This window comes from Anolis sagrei, chromosome 4 (assembly GCF_037176765.1).
Source record: "Anolis sagrei isolate rAnoSag1 chromosome 4, rAnoSag1.mat, whole genome shotgun sequence".
NCBI classification, from domain to species: domain Eukaryota; kingdom Metazoa; phylum Chordata; class Lepidosauria; order Squamata; family Dactyloidae; genus Anolis; species Anolis sagrei.
The window spans coordinates 78,971,178-78,991,300 of NC_090024.1; the positions used below are offsets into that span (position 1 = coordinate 78,971,178).

Here is a 20,123-nt window from a genome sequence, read left to right on the forward strand (position 1 = left end):
AATAGCAGCCTGTTTAGCAAGCCTTGCAAATGCTAATTTATTATGAGTTTATTTTTATTTTTATTATGTATCAAAACCATTGTATCAATAAGTAGAAATCTGATAAAATACAGGAAGCACTAGTGGCTAACTAATTTTAGACCAAAAACAGTTGACAGTAGCTGCATTGTCTGTAGGTTTAAACAGTTCTTCCTCTGTGCATGAGACAGGGCATTGTGGACAAGCATAGAGATGCTGAGTTGTTTGTTCTCCTCCACAGTTGCACAAAGTGGAGGATTCTTCTAGGTAGTGTCATTTTTTTCAGGTTGTCTTTTGATCTGCCCATTCCACTTCTGAGTCTGTTCAGGGACTTCCAAGTTGCCAATTCTTGGATTTCCCCTGGATGCAGACCCTCATGGGAAACCATCAAGTTGGGATTTCCTGGTTTAGCTGCCCAAACTCTTGATGTTACTGGGGGACATTAAAAGGAGTTTATGAATAAATGTTTGTTTTTTATCCCTAATTTATATACCTATATATCCCAGGTCATGTAAAAATTTTGTCAGACCAAATAGAGTCCCAAGTGGAAAAGTTTAGGAAGTCCTGATCTGGTTCACTACTTCTTAACCTGAAGGTTCTGACTCCAAGATCAGTGTTGGGTTCACAAAAAAATCGGCATCCATAAAAGATGTCTGAATGCCACCCCTTTACACAAATCTATCAGCAACACCGTGCAGTCTATACAGTGCACTCTACAGAAAATGCTTCAGCTATACTCCACAAAAAGAAAACCCAGCCTGTTTAGCAATCCTTGCAACTGCTGATTTATTATAAGTAAATGTTTAATTTTATACCTATTTTCATATACTCATTTTCCTGGGACCGTGTAAACATTTTTCAGGCAGTAAGGGATCTCAAGTGGAAAACGGTTCAGAAGGTCTGGTTTAATTCACTTCATATCAGTGTCTCATGGTGAAGGAACTATTTAGATAGGCATCTAAATGTGGGGTTTGCCCAGAATATTGCTATTTTGGAATCACCCCGGATTCTGCAGGGGTGTATACATGCTCTGCTTCTGAACCGTGTCAGTAGCGAGAGTGGTAGCAGTGAGTTCTGACCATCCAATTAGGCTGAACTTTCCATCATTTGTTGTCACACTAGTGGCCAAGGAGCTCCAAAGAGCTCCCAAATATCACTAGGAACCTTTGCTGATGTCAGCCAAGGTGTCTGCATGACCTGGGGAGAGGCGATGTCCCAGTTGTTCATACTAGCCCCAAAGTGCAAGGCTGCTCAGGAGTTTTGGGAAAGTTCTGGAACATTCCTTAACTTCTGCAGGATAAGCCAGTTGTATCCCACATTTGTGCCTTAAAGTCCCTGAATGTCATATGGATGAACAGCTAGGAGTAGATGAGCCCCAGGTCTGAGTCCAGTGAAATCATGAGCAGAAATTATTTGTCCGAATAAGGCCTTGGTCTCTTCTGCCTTACATTATGTTATAAGCGGAATGTATTCTCCTCAAAGTTTTAAGTCAGTAGCACAGAAGTAAACCTCATATGCCATGAAACATACAATTATACTATTGCTTATCCATTCCCTCTTTTTTCCTATAGTCTCTCATTTCGGATTATTCATGCATGCTCACCAATTATGCACTTTTTGTTTGTTTTGGTTGCTGTGTGAACCACTATGCAGTAGGAGTTGTTGAAACAAAAAGGGTTACCTAGAAACTGAGAGGATGGGCTCCAGAAAGTGCAGAAGGATTGTAACCACTTCCCATAAATTACATTTCTGAATGATAGCTGGTTTTTCCAGAAATGGCATGTACAATATGGATGTCTTGTTGTTGACAGTGTAGATCATTTCCACCTTCTACCCTTTCCCCCATAACATAGTTGTAATACAGTGAGTAGTGATCAGATTCATTTCAGCCTTTGTCATGCTTAGCATTTTATTTACACACCAGCCCTAAATGTATGCCCTTACAAGATTTACTGAACTTCGACATCTATGAAATGTTGCTCTGGAGTAAAGTTTGTCAGATTTCATCCCCTTCGAATCTCTGCTACAGTGCTAATCATAACTGTAACACTGGGGTAAAATGTAGAATGTCACAAATCCTACAAGTATCTGTAACTCATGATTGCTAATAAACATAAACCTTCACTCATTCAAACTTTTGCACTGATTTTTCAAAATAAATAAATAAATAGAAAACATCTTTTCAATATAAATTGGGTCCCAGTTTAGCTTTAACCTCTCTTTGTAGACCACTCCAAAAAGGAGGCCCTGTACCCGCTGTTGCTTTGGAAGGAACGGTCTCATGGATGGCAAGTGCAAACCTTCCTCCCAGTGGAGATTGCAGGGCCCTAAACAGATCAGAATCTCCCCAGAGACTGGAGGGCATGTTACTATTTTTTTCCTCATTTTTTAAAAAAACATATAACTTTTAATTATGTGAAAGGTGCTATGTTTTGTTTGGCTGTTTAAAAAACATTCCAAAGTATCACTTCAGCTCAGTGAGAATCATAGGCCTCTTTGTTACTGTGTCCATATCACTACAAAATCCCATCATTTATTACAATATAAACAGTTATGTATGGCATTGGGTTGGGAATGAGGACGTGTCTTCATACCGCAAGCTGAAGGTGACAAGAAACTAATATAAACCCAAAAGATTTGATGCTGGATGAAGACCAAAAAAGAGATTGGAGGAATCAATTAGAATGGCAAAACTGGTGGAGGTATTTTTGGAGATTAAAATGGGACAGGCTGTGCTGTCAATCCATGTGTTTCAAAGCTAGACTTTAATTGTGTGTGGATGTATGCATGGTGGATGCATCACTGCTACTAACAGTCACTTGCCCTTGCTGCCACCACACACATGCACTTGCTGCTGTTGCAATGTGCATGCGCATATATGCATGCACCAGCCATGCATGGGTGCACATGTAATGGTAGCAGCGGGGGGTACAGAAAAGACCTTGACAGGCCGGATTCAGCCCACAAGCCTTACGTTGGGGACCTCTGATTAAGATAGAAGGACTTACATCTATCACTTATGGGTAGAATCTCAATCATGAAGCTGAATGTTTTTGTTTCCAGCTTTACCAGTTCTAATGAGTGATACTCCATTTAAGCAGTGGCAAAAAGACCTATCAACATTTATCTGGCAAAGAAAGTGACCCATGGTGAGATTCAAAGTATTTCAAGATGATAAGAGAAGAGGAGAAACATGTCTCCCAAACTTTAAAATATATTATCTCACTTGTTGTTTGATAAGCTTGAAGGAATGGATAACTCTGAGAAATGATATTATTACAATTGGAAGGAGAAGGTCTTGAATTTGGTTTACATGTCTACCTTTGGTATGATAAAATAAAAGCAGATTCAATTTTTAACAATCACTTCATAAGGAAACCACTACGGTGAGTGTGGAATAAATATGATAATTGATTTCATAAAATTGTGCCTTTATAGTGTTCTCTACATGAAACTGTCTTTCAAAGAGAAATTTCCTTCCAAGGGAAATGGTTGACCTATTGAGATTAGTTACTATTACAAAATAATCAATATAGATTAAAGACAAGAGAAAAGTTAATGATGGATGGTTTTAATATGGAATGATTTTCTCATAGGCAAACTGCAAAATGATGTAAGAGTTGCAACAAATAAATCAGAGTTTGAAAATCTACTACTATATTCAGAGTATGACCAAAATTTGATTGCCAAAACTGCTGTTAAAATATGAAATGGACAAAGAACAGGTGAAGAATTGTGTGGTCAAATAGGCATAAGAGAGTTGCTGCTCTTGATGAAAACAGATGTGGTGTGCGCTGGAGAAGGGAGAGCGCGCGAGCCCTTTTCACTCAGACCCAGGTTGGGGAGGCTGAGGGGCAATACTTTGCTTGAAGTGACTCTCCAAAAGAAGAGAGGGGGGCAATATACAATGCTTCTTGTAGTGCGGTTGTGTGACTATTATATTTGACTATCAAGCTGAAGAAAACCAGTCCCAGTTTCTTGGCACAATAATGGAGACATCACTTCTGAATTTATGGAACCTCTTTGACTACCCGATGCATCAAGTAGAAATTCTGAATGAAGGCAATAACCAGTGTATCCAGATGGCCAAGAACTTTGAAGAATTCAGGAAAAAAGTGGCAGAAAAATGGATCATGAGGTAGACAGATACAGAGATAATCTAATGAAAACAGAAACTGAGCATGCTGCTTTGGATGTGAAGCTAAAACATGCCCGAAACCAAGTGGATGTGGAGATCAAGTGAACACAGCGAGCTGAAGCCAATTGTGAAAAGTTGGAGTGACACACGAGTGATCAGAGAGCTGCTCATGTGTGGTGCATCAGACAGCATTCAACTGAGTGAAGAACAGAAATCAGCGCTGGCCTTCCTAAACAGACCCCAGACTTCCCTTGGTGAAACCAAGAGACTGTCAACAATAGATGAATCCAGTTCAGTTTTATTTGACATCAATTTTGACAAGACAGATAAATCACTGGATTGGGATTCTGCAATAGTAGAAACTGTTAAACTGAAGAAAAGAGAGAAAAGGCTCTCATGCAGGCAGTTTATTGAAAGTCCTTCTGGTCCTTTAAAGAAAACCCATTCCATTGGCTCCACAGCGGATCAGGGAAATGAATCATTGCAAAAAAATCCTAACTGTTCCCAACAACGGAGGCCCAGTTGAGGCAATTCCCACTATTGAGCCCATACCTTGCTATCCTGGAAACAACAGAAAGGCAGCCATTCTGCAGCCTTGGAACAGCAATCCAAGCCTGGGAAGCAGGAAGCTAGAAAGCAAATCTGAAACAAATGGACCCAGCACTCCTGGGAACACTGGTATGAGACTTCATGAATTTGTATCAAAAATGGTTATGGTTATTGCCATTTGGCAAGCACATAAAATTTGGGAAACTGTCCCTGAAGTGCCAAGACTGTCAGTGGCACACCCATAATGTTTAGACCACTGCCTCCTCCCCTGCATTTCTACTTTATTAGGAACACCTGCCAGAATTGGAGAGGAAGCCCTCAAGGATTTTGTATCTCTGCCTCCACCAATGATCCCTTGCATTGAAGTCCATTGTGTGAATGAGATTGAGCAGCAAGGGCTCCATGGGACAGGTCTCTATCAAAGTTTTGGCTGTGACCACACAGTGAAAGACCTGAAGGAGAGGTTCCTTCGAGGGAAAGCTATGCCCCTGCTTAGCAAGGTGAAAGACATCCATGCTGTATGTGGCCTCCTCAAAGATTTCATTTGCAACCTCAAAGAGCCTCTTCTCACCTTCCATCTCAATAAGGAGGCAGCAGAAATCTCAGATGACGACAATAGTGTGGCAGCCATATATCAAACCTTTGGGGAGCTCCCTCAGGCAAGCAGGCACAAAACCTAGACAGGTAAATAAAACTGGAACAATAGGAGAAGGTCTGGACAAAAAGTGTGAAATTCACTTCATTGATTTGAAAGATAACTTCTATACGATGATGTATAGGTGGCATCTGACACCAGAGAGACTTTCTAAAATGTACAAAAGTACGTATATCCAGTAACTGTTAGAAATGTGAAAGAAAATTTGGGACATTTTACCATATTTGGTGGTCTTGTAAAAAGGCTTGAAAATATTAGATACAGATGATGCCAGATGATATTGTAAAGGTTAAAATTACAATAAAACCTGAACTGTATTTGTTGGGGGATGCTAGATGATCAGTTAGAAAAGAAACATGAAAGATTATTATATATGATTACAGCAGCAAAAATAATGTGCTTAGAGATGGAAAGAACCAGATAGACAGGCACAAGAAGATTGGCTGATGGAAATATGTGAATTAGGAGAGAGGGACAAATTGACACTGTTGATTAGGGAGAAATTCTTGACTAAATTCAAGAATGACTGAGACATGTTTATTATTTCCATATAGCAAAGATGGGGACAATCTTCAATCATTAGTTTTCTGATATAGAAGAGTGTCATTAAAAGTAGAAAGGTAGAAATAAATTAATACTTAAAGGAACCTACAAATAAGTTAAAATCAACAGGCAATGAGTGGGAGGCTTATAAGATAAGTTTAGTAGATGTTTGTTTAGAATGTGTATAGGTGTGTTAGTTCCCTTTTGTATATAATGAAAAACAGTTTTTATTGTAGTTTTAATTTCATTTTGTTTTGTGATTTATGGTTTTTCTTTGTTTAAATAAAATTAATTTAAAAATAAGTTTTTGAAATACAGATAAGATTGTGCCTGATTCAAAGCAATCCATTAACTAGCAATACTGAGGATGAAGGGAAACCATTATCATAACAGATCTGACTAAGATACAGTATAATATGCAATTATGTAGTTTGACTTGCACTTTAAATAACTTTAACTAAATATTTTCCCTCTTTACATGAGTGTTGACCAAGGATTTTCCTTCTTAAGTTTTTTGTTGACTAAGGACTTTGCAATCTGTCCTGTAACTTCTCTGTAAGGGTTGCCAATGATTATTCCTTCAGTTGCTTCACTGTGGTAATCCACAAAGAACATCTGTTCTCATTTTAGACACCAAATCTAATGTATGCTCAGAGATGGAAAGAACCAGATATACAGGAGGCTTTTTAAAAGCCATTGAAGTAGGTGAGTAGCAGTACTTACTAGAAAAAGCAACTGTAGGCCAGAAAATTGAGATTTCATAATTTGAAAGACAATGCATTAAATGAAATAAAATACATATTAATTTAATTTTATTCTATTAATATGGATTTGGGTGTAACATCTTCACAACAGATGATAATTTCCCATGTTAAAATAATCCTTATCATATTACACTAGTAGGATTGAATCCTCAGTCTCCCAACCAGTAAGATTATTTCAGGTGGTGAGGAGTCTTTGGGGTACAAGCCCAAAGAGCTAAGGTAAGCCAGTACTGCCATCAGCAATGGACTGGATGAGGGCTAAAATATTGAAATTGAATCCTGTCAAGTCAGAGGTACTCCTTGTCAGTTGTAAGGAAGATCATGATATAGGGGTACAGCATGTGCTGGATATGGTTACACTCCTGCTGAAATTGCAGGTTTGCAGTTTTGGGGTGATCCTGGACTCATCGTTGACCCTGGGGCCTCAGGTGCTGGCAGAGGCCAGAATAGCCTTTGCACAATTAAAACTTGTACACCAGTTGCACCCATATCTTGAGATGCCAGATCTAGCCATGGTATTCCACACCTTAGTCACATCCCATTTGGATTAGTTCAACATGTTCTGCCTAGGGCTGCTTTTCAAGATAGTTCAGAAGCTTCAACTGGTACAGAGATCTGCAGCCAGACTTTTAACCAGGGCTCCACACAGGGAGAGAACCACTCCCATGCATTGTCGGTTTTCATGCAATCCATTTCAGTTGTTTTTCCCCAATGATGTTGAGAATGATGGACCAAGCAATTTGGTCCATCAGATGTAGCGTTGAAATAGCCTTACTTGTTTTGATTTATTATGTACTCTATTAATCTTCCTGGCTTTCTTAGGCCCCTTCTATACAGCTGAATAAAATTCCACATTTTTTTGCTTTGATATTCCTGGTTATATGGCTGTGTGAACTCATATAACCAAGTTCAAAGCAGATATTGTGGGATTTTTTTTGCTTTGATAGTCTGGGTTATATGGCTGTGTGGAAGGGCCCTTAATGACTTTTGATATAATTGATCATGGCTTTTTACTGGACTGGGCTCTGTGGAATGTAGTAGTAGTAGTAGTTCTATTCCTATCTCAAGTCCTGGTTCCAGAGTATAGCATTGAAGGACTCTAATTTGGCTCCTTGTCTGTTCAATTGTGGGGTGCCACAAGGTTCCATCTTATATCCTAATGCTGTTCAATATGAATATGAAGCTGCTGGGTGAGATCATGGGGGGGGGGGGGGGGGCAGGTTAGAGTAGGGTACCATTAGTGTGCTGATGACCTCAGCTCAATTTCTTATTGTCACTGGAGTCAGCTGGAGGTGTGAAGGTGCTGGAACAGTGCCTGGATGCCCAGCAAACTGAATCTGAATCCTGTTCAAATATAGACCATGGACAGGCAGTTTTTGGATATGGGAACTGAGTCATTAGCCTGTTCTGAAAGGGATGGTATACTTCCTGAAGGAGCTGGTGCATAGTCTGGGAGTATAGCTAGATTTATCCCTGTCACTGGAGGCCCAAGTGGACTCTGTCGGTCAGAGTGCATGGTTCCAGCTTCCTAGTTAAAGATATCCTAGCCAAAGTAGTTCATGAATTGGTAACTTCCCTACTAGACTATTGCAATGTAATTTGCATAGAGCTGGCATTAAAGAAGACTGAAAATGCAGCAGCTTGACTGCTGACTGGAATACAGTATATTTGAAGCCCTAAGTGGTTTGCTAGCTTAATATTGATGAAGCACCTCTACTATTAAGGTCTGCTAGAGGGAGATCCTTCATGTCCTTTCGGTAAGATCCCTATACTGTGTTGAGACATTAGAGAAGGCAGTCTCAGTAGTGGCGCCTCAATTATGAAATGTCCTCCCTCTTGATACAATAGATTAATAGAATAGTTTTATTGTAATTGTAGTATTGCACAATGAAATTAAATCCCTTCTCCAGCACACACCAACTGCTGCTAATACTTGTGTCATTTAGATACCAAATTCAAATTTGACTTTTTATTGGACCTCATTAATTCAGCTGGAAGACAATCATACTTGGCCATGAGTAATAGCCTATGATGATGAAGGTTGTACATGCTTGTTTTTTAAAAAAACACCTTGTAAGTCTTTTAAATCTACTTAAATTGTTTTGATGCCCTAAGAGCTTTTATATAACATTATTATAATTATTCTTAAAATATTACTTATACTATCAGATAACTTGGGGAAGCTTAACCAATAGCTGTTGACTGGCTCTACAAAATTTCTTGCATTCTGCAGGACAAACTTCTTTTGCAATTGAACATGATTCTTGACACCAAGTTGCAGCCAGTAATCCCCCTACCCAAAATGTACCAGCATCATACACATATTTGTCACATACTGACTTCTTTCATTTGTAGACATGCATTTCTTGAGTGTCCACCTGGCAATGATAGCTTAAAGGTGGACAAAATCAGTGGAACTTAAGTCCCATTGCTTTTAATAAGAGGCATGATTGACATGTTCAACTGACTTAAGCTATAAATCTGACAATTCTTCCATGGAACTACTTATTTTGAGTAGATATACATAAATTTTTCCAATATTTTATTCCAAATTAAAATTGAATAATTGAAATTGACACTTTATTTGTTTAAAAGTAATCAGTATGTTTGTAATTTCATTAATTAAAGTGTCCTTCTAGGCTTTGAATTAGACTGAACTTTGAAAGAGGGGTGGGAATTCCCAGCAGCCCTATCCAGTATTGACAACAATGCAGAAAGCTGAGAGTTGCAGTCTACATTATACAACTGTAAAGGGCTACATGATTCCAACCCCTGATTTCAGAATTTTGTTTGAGCAAGTAGCTGAACACTCCCCTTATCCTCTATTCACATGTGTGGAAAACTGTTCTAATTTCTCCAACATTTTATAATAGTTTTTGCTTGCCATAGATAAAATTGCTTACAGACAGTAATCAGATTCAATGTTATTTTCATATTTCCTTAGGTCAATTTTTTTGCATGTCAGCTCTTTGCACTCTTGGCTGCATTTTGGTTTCGGTCGTACTTAAGTCCCAGTCATGCTAGCTCTGGTGTTCGCCATGCTTTTGCCACAATTTTTGGAGTGTATTTCACTATCTTCTGCTTTGGTTGGTGAGTAATTGCTTTTAACTGTATTAAAATGGATTAATTTTATAGATGGTGTTCCTGTTGTTCCTGTTATGTTTACAAGTCATTTATAAGTCATGACTCTAACAAGCATTCAAGCAGTCAACTAGAGAACAATTTAGAGTTCAAAATTAAGTATTGTATCAATAACAAGATGTTTTTAGATTGGGAGTACAAGGTGCAGCTTTGGAATTGCATGTGAGTCCCCTCAACGCCACTACTTTTTTTCTGGCCAAAAATATGGTGAATTGATGTTTCTAGAAGCCTCTGGATGCAATAATTTACTTTTTAACAGGGCACAAATTACTTTTTAAAAATGCTCATTTTTGTGAATCAGAAATGAACTGCAAGAAAGTGTTGGGATTGTTTTATTGTATTGTACAAAAGTCAATTGAAAGTTTTGTGGTATAAAAGCACCCTCCATATATGTTGATTCCTGTAATATTGTCTATCTCAGTGTGAGAGGAAGTTACCTCTAAAATTCAGTGTATTATAGGGGTTCAAATGTGTGACTAATTGGCATGGTCTTTTCACAAGAAGCTGCTTGTCACTATGGGAAGAGAACACTGGGTTTTAGATGCACTTTGTCTGATTTGAAATTTTAGATATTTTTTCACATTTAGTTTTCTACTGTACAATGTATATCATCTAGTTACTCTATAAAAGACTTTGTCTTCCCTGCTATTCATCATTGATCTTTGAAAGTTAAACAATTTTCTTCTTGTTTTCAAGGTATTCCATCCATATTTTTGTTCTAGTGATGATAAGCTATAGCATCATGATCCTGGCCAGTATTCCCAACATTCACAGGTAAGAAAGATTTGTTTATCTTCCTTGTTTTCTTCCATTAAGTTACTCATCAGGTTGCTCACTTTGTACTTATCCTCAGTCCTGTAGTTTCTCAATTTTAAATGTGTGGGAAATACAGCATTTGCTGCTGAGCTATAAACCTTACTGGGAAGTCTAGAGGAAGTGATCTTATCACAGAAACAGGAGACAATTTTTAATAGCAAATCATATCGAAATGAACAGCTTTGGCTGAAAGTTACCATAGATTGCTCTGGGGAACCTAGAAAAATTCTAGAGAAGTATCCTCCCTAGATCCTCCAGGGCAATTTTATGGTAACCTCTTGCAGAAACATACCATAACATATCCTGGAGGACTTAGAAAATCCTAGAGAGATCATATTTTGTCAAATGCAGATAGGCAAAATTGTGGGTCCCAGGGGTCGTACTGTATTTTAGCTCAAATAACTTCTGACTCTGAGACTTACTTTGCTCAACACATAACAGAGCACTTTTTTGATGGGCATTCAAAAATTTCACTGAAAAGAAAATGTTGCTACAACACTGTTATTTGAAGCAAATGTGTATATAGCTCCTATGTGAGCTATATAGCGGACCTTTGGCAATTGGTTTGTTCACGGCATAAAGGAATAGGATATTACATGGATTTTAACTGGTATGTTTTAATAATGTTTTTATTCTAGTTTTATGCTAGCTGTCATGGGTAACAGGAGTTTATAATGTTTTAATTTTTAATTTTTTATTCGTCAGAGTTCATCTTCATATTTTTGTTTGTAATTGTCTTGATTTTACATGCTGTATGCCACTTTGAGTCCCATGGTGAGAGAAAAGTGGGATAGAAATAAATAAAAAAATCAATAAATAATATCAATTTCTCTGTCTAACAAGCATTCAAGCAGTCAACTAGAGAACAATTTAGAGTTCAAAATTAAGTATTGCATCAATAACAAGATGTTTTTAGATTGGGAGTACAAGGTGCAGCTTTGGAATTACATGTGAGCCCCCTCAACGCCACTACTTTTTTTCCAGCAAAAATATGGTGAATTGATGTTTCTAGAAGCTTCTAACATTGTAGTTATTAAAGATTATGGTTGTCACTTTCTAAAAGTAAAATGGTTAAGGTCAGGATAAAGAAAGCTCTACTTCCTTCTATTGTTATGTCTGCCTTTTGTGGAGGGAGCCTTTCGCAGGTACTTTTACTAGCTGATGCGGAGTCGCAAAACCTAGTCTGTGGAACTCCTGGTCATAAGTGGTGGACTGTGACTCTGGAGACCAGGGTTTGATTCCCCTCTCAACCATAGAAACCAATTTGGTGGCCTTGGGTGAGCCACACATTCTCAGCCCCAGAAAGCCCCTTGACATGGATATCTTGGGGTCACCATATTATACAAATGTGTAACTATCTACTAAAGGGCACATTTTCCCTGACTTCTGGATGTCTGTAAATTGGCTTACACATTCTGGCAATTTGTATTCTTGCTGATGTTTTAGGTTTTCCCTTTTTTATGTGATGCAAATTTGCCTTAATGCCTTACCCTTCCTTTTATAACTGCAGTCCAAAGTCCTGTAACTGCAGTTCTTTAATTAGCAGCTTGTTTATGGTGCCATTTTGCTGACATTAACATCAGCCTTCTGTTTCCCTGTATTATATTAAAAGCAGCATTTGTAACTTTGAGCATTCGTCAACATATGTTTATATAAGTAAATCAAAGGCTAATAGCCTGTCTTCCATAAGGCATTTTCAGTAAATGTTTGATATGAATCAAAATAATGACAATTAGAGGAATGGTCCTTTCATTTCCATCAGTAACAAGGAGAACATTAAAAAAAAACCTCCCAAAACTAGATGAAAAAGCTAACAGCAAAAAAATCATGATCTCCTCTTCTATGCTGACCAGCAATAGCTGTCAGAGCTTGGGATGAACAGTAGAACCACTGGTCTGTTCACTAGCCCATTGACTTTGTATTGGATTGTTGTTAAAAGCTTTTAATAGGAAGCAACAGTCCAATACAAAGTCAACGTGGAATATGAGGCAGTGCTTGCTGGGGAAGACTTTAACTGAGCATGTTAAGCTTCCACGTTTAAAACACCTTAAAATGACAAAATAATCAGGATGGCATGAGCTTGTTTGGGTTGTTGTAGGATTTTCAGGCTATATGGCCATGTTCTAGAAGCATTATCTCCTGACATTTCGCCTGCATCTGTGGCAGGCGAAATGTCAGAAGGGAATGCTTCGAGAACACAGACATATAGCCTGAAAAACCTACAACAACCCAGTGATTCAGGCCATGACAGCCTGCGACAATACAATGAGCTTGTTTGTTTTGACTTTTAGATACTGTTTTGATAAAACGTCAGTTCTCTGAAATAAATGCATATATTTCTAGGTACTCTTTTATGGTAGCTATGGGATATCTCACATTGTGCCACATTAGCCGGATATACATATTCAGTTATGGTATTCTTACTACAGATTTCTCTGGGTAAGTAATGGTAACACTTATATAATAATATGTTTCTATCTATCTATATTAATAAGTCAAAGTATGTTTGTATATGTGTGTATGTATTTGTTCCACAAAGGTTCCTACATGGCTTTATGGATCTGAACCAAACTTGCTATACATACCCTTCATTATCCAACTTAAAATTCTGGTGAGGTTGCACATGAAAAAACCACTCTGAAAAAACCTCCAAACATTGAAAAATATGTATGTAGCACTCAGATGCAACCACCAGAAGGCAGTCTATAGATAGAAAGGCCACCTCACATGAGCCTCCTGCTGAAGTCCTTAGATGCAACCACCAGAGGGCAGCATATAGATACAAAGGCCACCTCAGAGGAAAATATGAGAAATGGAAGAGGGCAACTGTTGGCAAGTAGAACTTTTGAGATGTTTTTAACTGAGGTATAAAAAAAAAAGGGAAGTGATCTGGAGAAAGGAGGAAAGAGTTCTTAAGATGACAGAACCTAGATAATAATTGAGTTCCAATATTCAGAGCACTGCACTTTTTATGCATGGAGAAAATAATTAACCTGAATGAATCTGTGGTGAGAAGCTGAATACTGAAACTTTTATAAAGCAGAAGCTTACCGGTTTGTTCCCCAAGTATGCATTTTGTAATCGGAACATAAAATCGTAAAGTTAACCACAAGTATTTGCAATAAACAGCATAATAAAATGCATAACCTGGGCAATACTCTAGTTTGGTACAAAATGCAGAGAATTCTAGCAGATTTGGGGAATTCAAATTGTATTTTTATTTATTAAAGTTTGTTTAATTTATTTTATTATTATTGTGGTAGAGGATTATATATCATTTTAAGGACAAATTAAGTATATACTAGTTGATCTATAGTGTATATAGTAGCTGATCTAGCTGACTGGTAAATTAACACCAAAACAGAGCTAACATATTTAGTAAGTAGTTGAAACTATCAATTTGATTTAGGACAAGGGGGCGGGGGGGACGGGGACGGACATTAGCATTGTTTTTGCTTCTTTTTACAAGTAAAAGCCAACTGTTGTGATAGCCTTTATGTAACTGCATATCTTACTTTTTATGCAAAGAGGATTATGTTGGTAAGTTGCTCTTCTCTTTGTGTATTCTTCACATTTTATAATGTTCTTTGTGTTTGATTTCAAATAACAACAGCTGATGGTTGTTTAGATTTCAGAGAAATGAGAATCCATATCTAAAGAGGTTTCATACAAAGTCTTTAGCCTTTAATTTGTCTTCATATTCTTCGCCATTTAGAGACATTTATTAATTTTGCTTCAGAAATGCATACTTTCACTTAATCAGTAAAATTATTGTTTCAGGGCTGGTAAAGATTTTCCCTGACATTTAGTCTAGTTGTGTCCAACTCTGTGGGGTGGTGCTCATCTCCATTTCTAAGCTGAAGAACGGGCATTGTCCGTAGACACCTCCAAGGTCATGTGGCCAGCATGACTGCATGGGGTGCCATTAACTTTCTGCAAAGGTGGTACCTATTGATGTACTCACATTTGCATGTTTTCAAACTGCTACGTTGGCAGAAGCAGGCCTAACAGCAGGAGCTCACCCTGCTCCCTGGATTCGAACCACCAGCCTTTCGGTCAGCAAGTTCAGCAGCTCAGTGGCAACCGCTGTGCCACCAAGGGGCCCTTATGCATGCTAAACTTGCTGAAATTCAGTCTTCTGCACAGCATGGCACAGAATCCTTGCTTTCTTTGGGGTTTCGGTTACTGATTTGTATTTTGCACATCTCATTCCTAGTTGGCAGATGTAGAAAATACAAAGCAGACCACCAGGAAACCACATTATTGCTAAAGTGACATGTTTCACCACTTTCTGAAGGACTCTTAGGTTACATGCCAGGTTTTTTGACAGTGAAATTGCTCACACTCTGCTTTATCCTGAAATAGAAAAGCCAATAGACATTCCATTTTGCTGCTACTTCAAGTTGACTCTTACTAACAACATCCTTATCACATCTCTGTTGTAAATAAATACTTGACTCAATCAAGAAAGCCATGGCCTTCATTTGAAAGACCTGTAATGGGTTTCATGGAGGTATCTCATTCATAGACTTGCCATAAGTTGAAACAATGTATAGCAACTAACAGAAAGGAAGGAAGAAATATGTGAGAAAGACAAGAAAAGACTGAAGTACACTCACTTGTTATGTTAAGAGTTAGCTAAATCCTGAGGTTAAGACTCAACCAGCTTCCAAGTACCATCTTAGTAAGTGTACCTAGCTTTGTTCCTCCTTTCCAGTTGTATGTTACAATAAGCTTGTTCACACAAAAGTGATATAAGAGGCCTTTTCTTAAAATAAACATATATAATCAAGCTTGGAAAAGAATTGCTTTTTGACTGCATCACCCAGAATCCTCCAGCTAGGGACCTTTGGAGTTGTAGATCCAAAAGTTACTTTTCCAAGTCCCGAATTAAACTTTGTAGCCTGTTAGATTTGACATGTGTGTCTTTCTCCCTTGTATTATAGCCCATTGATGATTATAACACAGAAGATCACAATTCTTGCTTTCCAGGTACATGATGGTAAGAAAGAAGGCATTTCTACTTTCTATCCAATTTCCTATGAGAAATTCTGTAAATAGATACTGCAGCCTTTGGCCCCTTCCATACAGCTGTATAGAATACACACTGAACTGGGATATATGGCAATGTGGACTCAGATAATCCAGTTCAAAGCAGATATTGTGGATTATCAGCCATGATATTATGGGTTATATGGCTGTGTGGAAGGGCCTTTTGGGGAAAAGTAAGAAGTTTATGTAAGTTTTGCCAAGGTCTTAAATCAAGTTTTTCCTAGCTAGAATTCTGTTTTCCTTCTCTTGAAAAATAAAAATTAAAAAAATCAAAATAAGCTGGTTTGCACTACTGATCTTCCTTAGCGCTTTTGATTTGCTTTGCTGCTTTCAAATAATTTTAAGAGAATTGAGGTATCACAGGTTCTGCCAAATGCCAAGTTCACTGATTTATTGTGGAGATTCTGAGACTAGGCCCTTCTACACTCACCCAAAATGCAGACCCAATGCTTCATATCATATGCCAGATCAGGCCCACATTGGGTCTTCACGGGGACTCCCTAAGGGCCCTTCCACACAGCCATATAACCCAGAATATTGAAGCATAAAATCCCACAATATCTGCTTTGAACTGGGTTATCTGTGTCTACACTGCCATATTTTCCAGTTCAAAGCAGGGTTATTTAGCTGTGTGGAAGGGGCCTTAGCCTCCTTGGAGTCGTAAAGGAGCCCCCACTCCCCAGCTACCCTGGATACTCCCCACTCCACATACATGTTGTGGCAGTTCCCAGTTTTAACATGGCGCATACCATCTTCCTGGTGCTCCACCTGATGTCAGGCATAGTGCTGTCACACCGAGGGGGAATAGAGTGGGGGAGGAGGAAAGCTTTCCAGTGGCTCAATGTATATAAACTTTCTTGCATACTCTTATTACAAATATTATATAAAATATTACCTTCAGAGTATGTATGAAACATAAATAGATTTCATGTTTAGACTTGGATCCCATCTCCTCATGATAGAGTTACTATAAGCCAGAAATTACTTGTTGGCGTGCAACAATGTGGATATTCCAAAATCTGAAATCCAAAAACCTTCTGGTCCCAAGCATTTTGGATAAGAGATACTCAACTTGTATCACAATGTGCTTTGAGCTTCATATTGAAAAAGATGCCATTATAACCCAGAGTACTTATGATGGATATGTAAAACAACTGAAACCAAAATGCATTCATTGTTAGAAAGGTTTTGGGGCCCTTCCACACAGCTGTATAACCCAGAATATCAAGGCTGGCGATCCACAATATATGCTTTGAACTTGATTATCTGAGTCCACACTGCCATATAATCCTGTTAGATGTGGATTTTAAATAGCTGTGTGGAAGGGGCCTTGGTTTCTTTGTCTTCACTGGAAACCATGTGATTGATTAGAATGGTAAGGTTTTTTTTAAGAAATGAAAGCAGTTATGCCACAGAGAACTAGTTAATAATCCATAGGACACACAGCACAGTTTTCATTAATATACTTACTATCACTAGTATTGTAATACATTATTATCTGTAGCTTTTCTTCGTCTTCAAGTGTGTGACTCAATTATTGTCCCATTTATTCTTGCTAGGTATTGGTCGAAAATTGGAAGAACTAACTAAAGAACAGAACGATCTCGCTATAAAGTAAAGACATAATTCTTCTATTGATCTGATCTTTTAAAAAATGTATTTGTGTGTGCTTGTAGAGTGTTTGTTTAGTTTAGTTTTGTGACTTAATAACTAGACTTCCTTCAGTATTACGTTATTCTAATGCAAATAATTTTTCATATACTTTAGAACACTGAAGTTATTATTTTAGGGAGCATAGAAATAGACTGATCTTTTAATGTATGCCTATCCACCAACGCTATGCGGTGATGCCCGTGTGTGAACTGAATATCAGCTATTGAAATATTCCAAAATTTGTCATTTAGTTCTTTTTGTAATTTTTTGCCTTCTATCAGGCTTTCTTTTCTGTATGTATACTATGTATTCTACTTACACTTTTCCTCTAGCTTTCCAAATGACAGAAGAAACCAAATCCTTCTTCAGGATACAATGTTTACATTAGCAGCAAAATGAAATGATAATTAAATAGAATCAGTAGAACAGAGTGTGCATTGGAGGAACCAAAAAGCTTCTAAGGGGAAATTGCTTCAGGCGGTGATCCTAATCATTCTTCCTTGTACATTCTGTTGACAATTATAGAATGAGCTTACTTCCAAATGAAGGAATGGGCAGTTTGAAACAAAAATATCCCTTTTGTTCACTCTATTAATAAACATTGAAATGGCGAGTGCAGTTACCTAGTTAATTGTTGCATAAGTAATTTCTGGCTTATAGTAACCCCATCATGAGGTTTTTGTGGCAAGATAGGCTCAGAAGGGGTTTGCCTTGGCCTTCTTCTGAGGTTGAAAAAGAGTGACTTGCCCAAGATCACCCAATGGATCATGGCTGAATGGGGATTCAAACCCTGATCTCAAGAGTAACAGCCAATTAAAATTAACTAGGTAACACATTTCACTGTAGTTCTATCCAGACATTGATTTGGGGTTAAACTGAACATGTGATAAGAAAGACCCTATGTATTGTTGAAGGCTTTCATGGCCAGTATCACTGGGTTGTTGTAGGTTTTTTCGGGCTATATGGCCATGCCTATAGAACTGCCTATAGATCATGACCATATAGCCCGAAAAAAACCTACAACAACCCAAGAAAGACCCTGCTGTTCTCCTCTCCACCAAGTCTGTGTACAAAGGAAAGACTCCATCCCATTGAAAATTCCAATTTTCTAAGGCATTCATTGTGCTTCCCTTGCACACAGGAGCTCAGACTTCACTTGATAATAACAGTTCTTAAAATTTATTTCATGCATTGTCAAGTTTGGTGAAAATTAATTCATAAATGTGTACTCAAGAGCAAAAAAAAAAGGAGAGAAATATTTGTTAGGGAGATATTTGCTTTATTTTATTATATAAAATATTTATTTATTTACTGTATTTATACCCTGTCCTTCTCACCTTGAAGGGGACTCAGAGCGACCTAATTCTCAATATTTGTTTTGCATTTGAGTTTGTACAGCATAGGAAGAAAACAAACACTTTATATTATAGTTCAGACAAAGCAAGAAATAATCCTATTTCATGGTGCAATTTAAAAACTTATTTTTTTCTTTACACAACTCAGATTTTTAAAATTACTTGTGATTGCTTTAACAGAACAAAACCTTCCTTACTGGAGTATCTGAGCTATCACCTCAATTTCCTGAGTATCCTAGCAGGCCCATGTAGCAATTACAAGGACTACATAGCCTTCATTGAAGGCAGACATGTGCAGATGAAGTTGTTAGAGGTCAACTGGAAGGAAAGAAATTGTGAAAGACTTCCTGAACCTTCTCCAGTGGTAAGCTGCAAAATTCAAAGTCTCTCTTTTTCAAATGATTTGTAAAATGATTACTATTAATAATGACCAGGACACAAGAGAAAAACATTCCCACATAATAATAATAATAATAATAATAATAATAATAATAATAATAATAATAATTTGTATTCTGCCCTATCTCTCCGAGGGGACTCAGGGCAGATTCCATCATACACAAACGCAAAGGCAAACATTCAATGCCTAGAAACAACCAAACACAGATAAAGGTAAAGCTTCCCCTTCTGGCTCTGTGGGGTGGTTCTCATCTCCATTTCTAAGCCGAAGACCCTGTGTTGTCCGTAGACACCTCCTAGGTCATGTGGCCAGCATGACTACATAGAGCGCTGTTACCTTTCTACTGAGGCGGTACCTACTGATCTACTCACATTTGCTTGTTTTCAAACTGTTAGGTTGGCAGAAGCTGGGGCTAAACTGTGGGGGCTCACCCCATCCCGTGAATTTGAACTGCCAACCTTCCGGTCAGCAAGTTCACTAGCTCAGTGGTTTAACCCGTTGCACCACTAAAGGCATAGCTAGTTAAATGCAATACTCTGTTATTACTAAAGATGTTTTGGAGAATCCAATGTTATCCCCAGATATTAGGTGCATTTACACTATAGAATTAATGTAATTTAACACCACTTTAACAAGCATGGCTCAATCCTATGGAAACATGGGAGTTGTGGTTTGATGTGGCACCTAGTCAATCTACAACTCCCATGATTATATAGCATTGATCCATGGCAGCTAAACTGCATTAATTAGATAACAGATGCAGCCGTTGATCACATTATGTCCATTGTTGTTTGCAATCTTATGCAAACTGCATTTTGTCTTTCTTTGGCCAAAATAGCAAATTGTAGTTTTTTCCCCTCAAAATTAGAATTACAAATGGATGGAAGGCGAGAAGAGAACAAATGTAATATCAAATTGTGACTTGTCACTTGGCCTTGCCTATGTCATTATTGTGCCACCAATTCTTTTTTCAGAAGTAACAAGTATAGACAGTAGGTAATTCTGCTGCTTGCTGTTTTCTTACAAATGTTTATGTCCA

General features: G+C 37.9%; 1 protein-coding gene and 1 pseudogene across 1 annotated transcript in view; both read left to right on the forward strand.

The window, feature by feature from the left end:
* Positions 1 to 20,123, forward strand: part of MBOAT1 (membrane bound O-acyltransferase domain containing 1) — a 41,826-nt gene that overhangs the window by 7,910 nt on the left and 13,793 nt on the right. The window contains exons 2-7 of the mRNA XM_067467498.1: positions 9,612 to 9,757; positions 10,505 to 10,582; positions 12,968 to 13,063; positions 15,571 to 15,626; positions 17,236 to 17,290; positions 18,865 to 19,048. Coding sequence (XP_067323599.1) covers positions 9,612 to 9,757; positions 10,505 to 10,582; positions 12,968 to 13,063; positions 15,571 to 15,626; positions 17,236 to 17,290; positions 18,865 to 19,048 — 615 coding nt within the window. The remainder of the gene's footprint in view (positions 1 to 9,611; positions 9,758 to 10,504; positions 10,583 to 12,967; positions 13,064 to 15,570; positions 15,627 to 17,235; positions 17,291 to 18,864; positions 19,049 to 20,123) is intronic.
* Positions 3,969 to 5,419, forward strand: LOC132772796 (rac GTPase-activating protein 1 pseudogene; annotated as a pseudogene).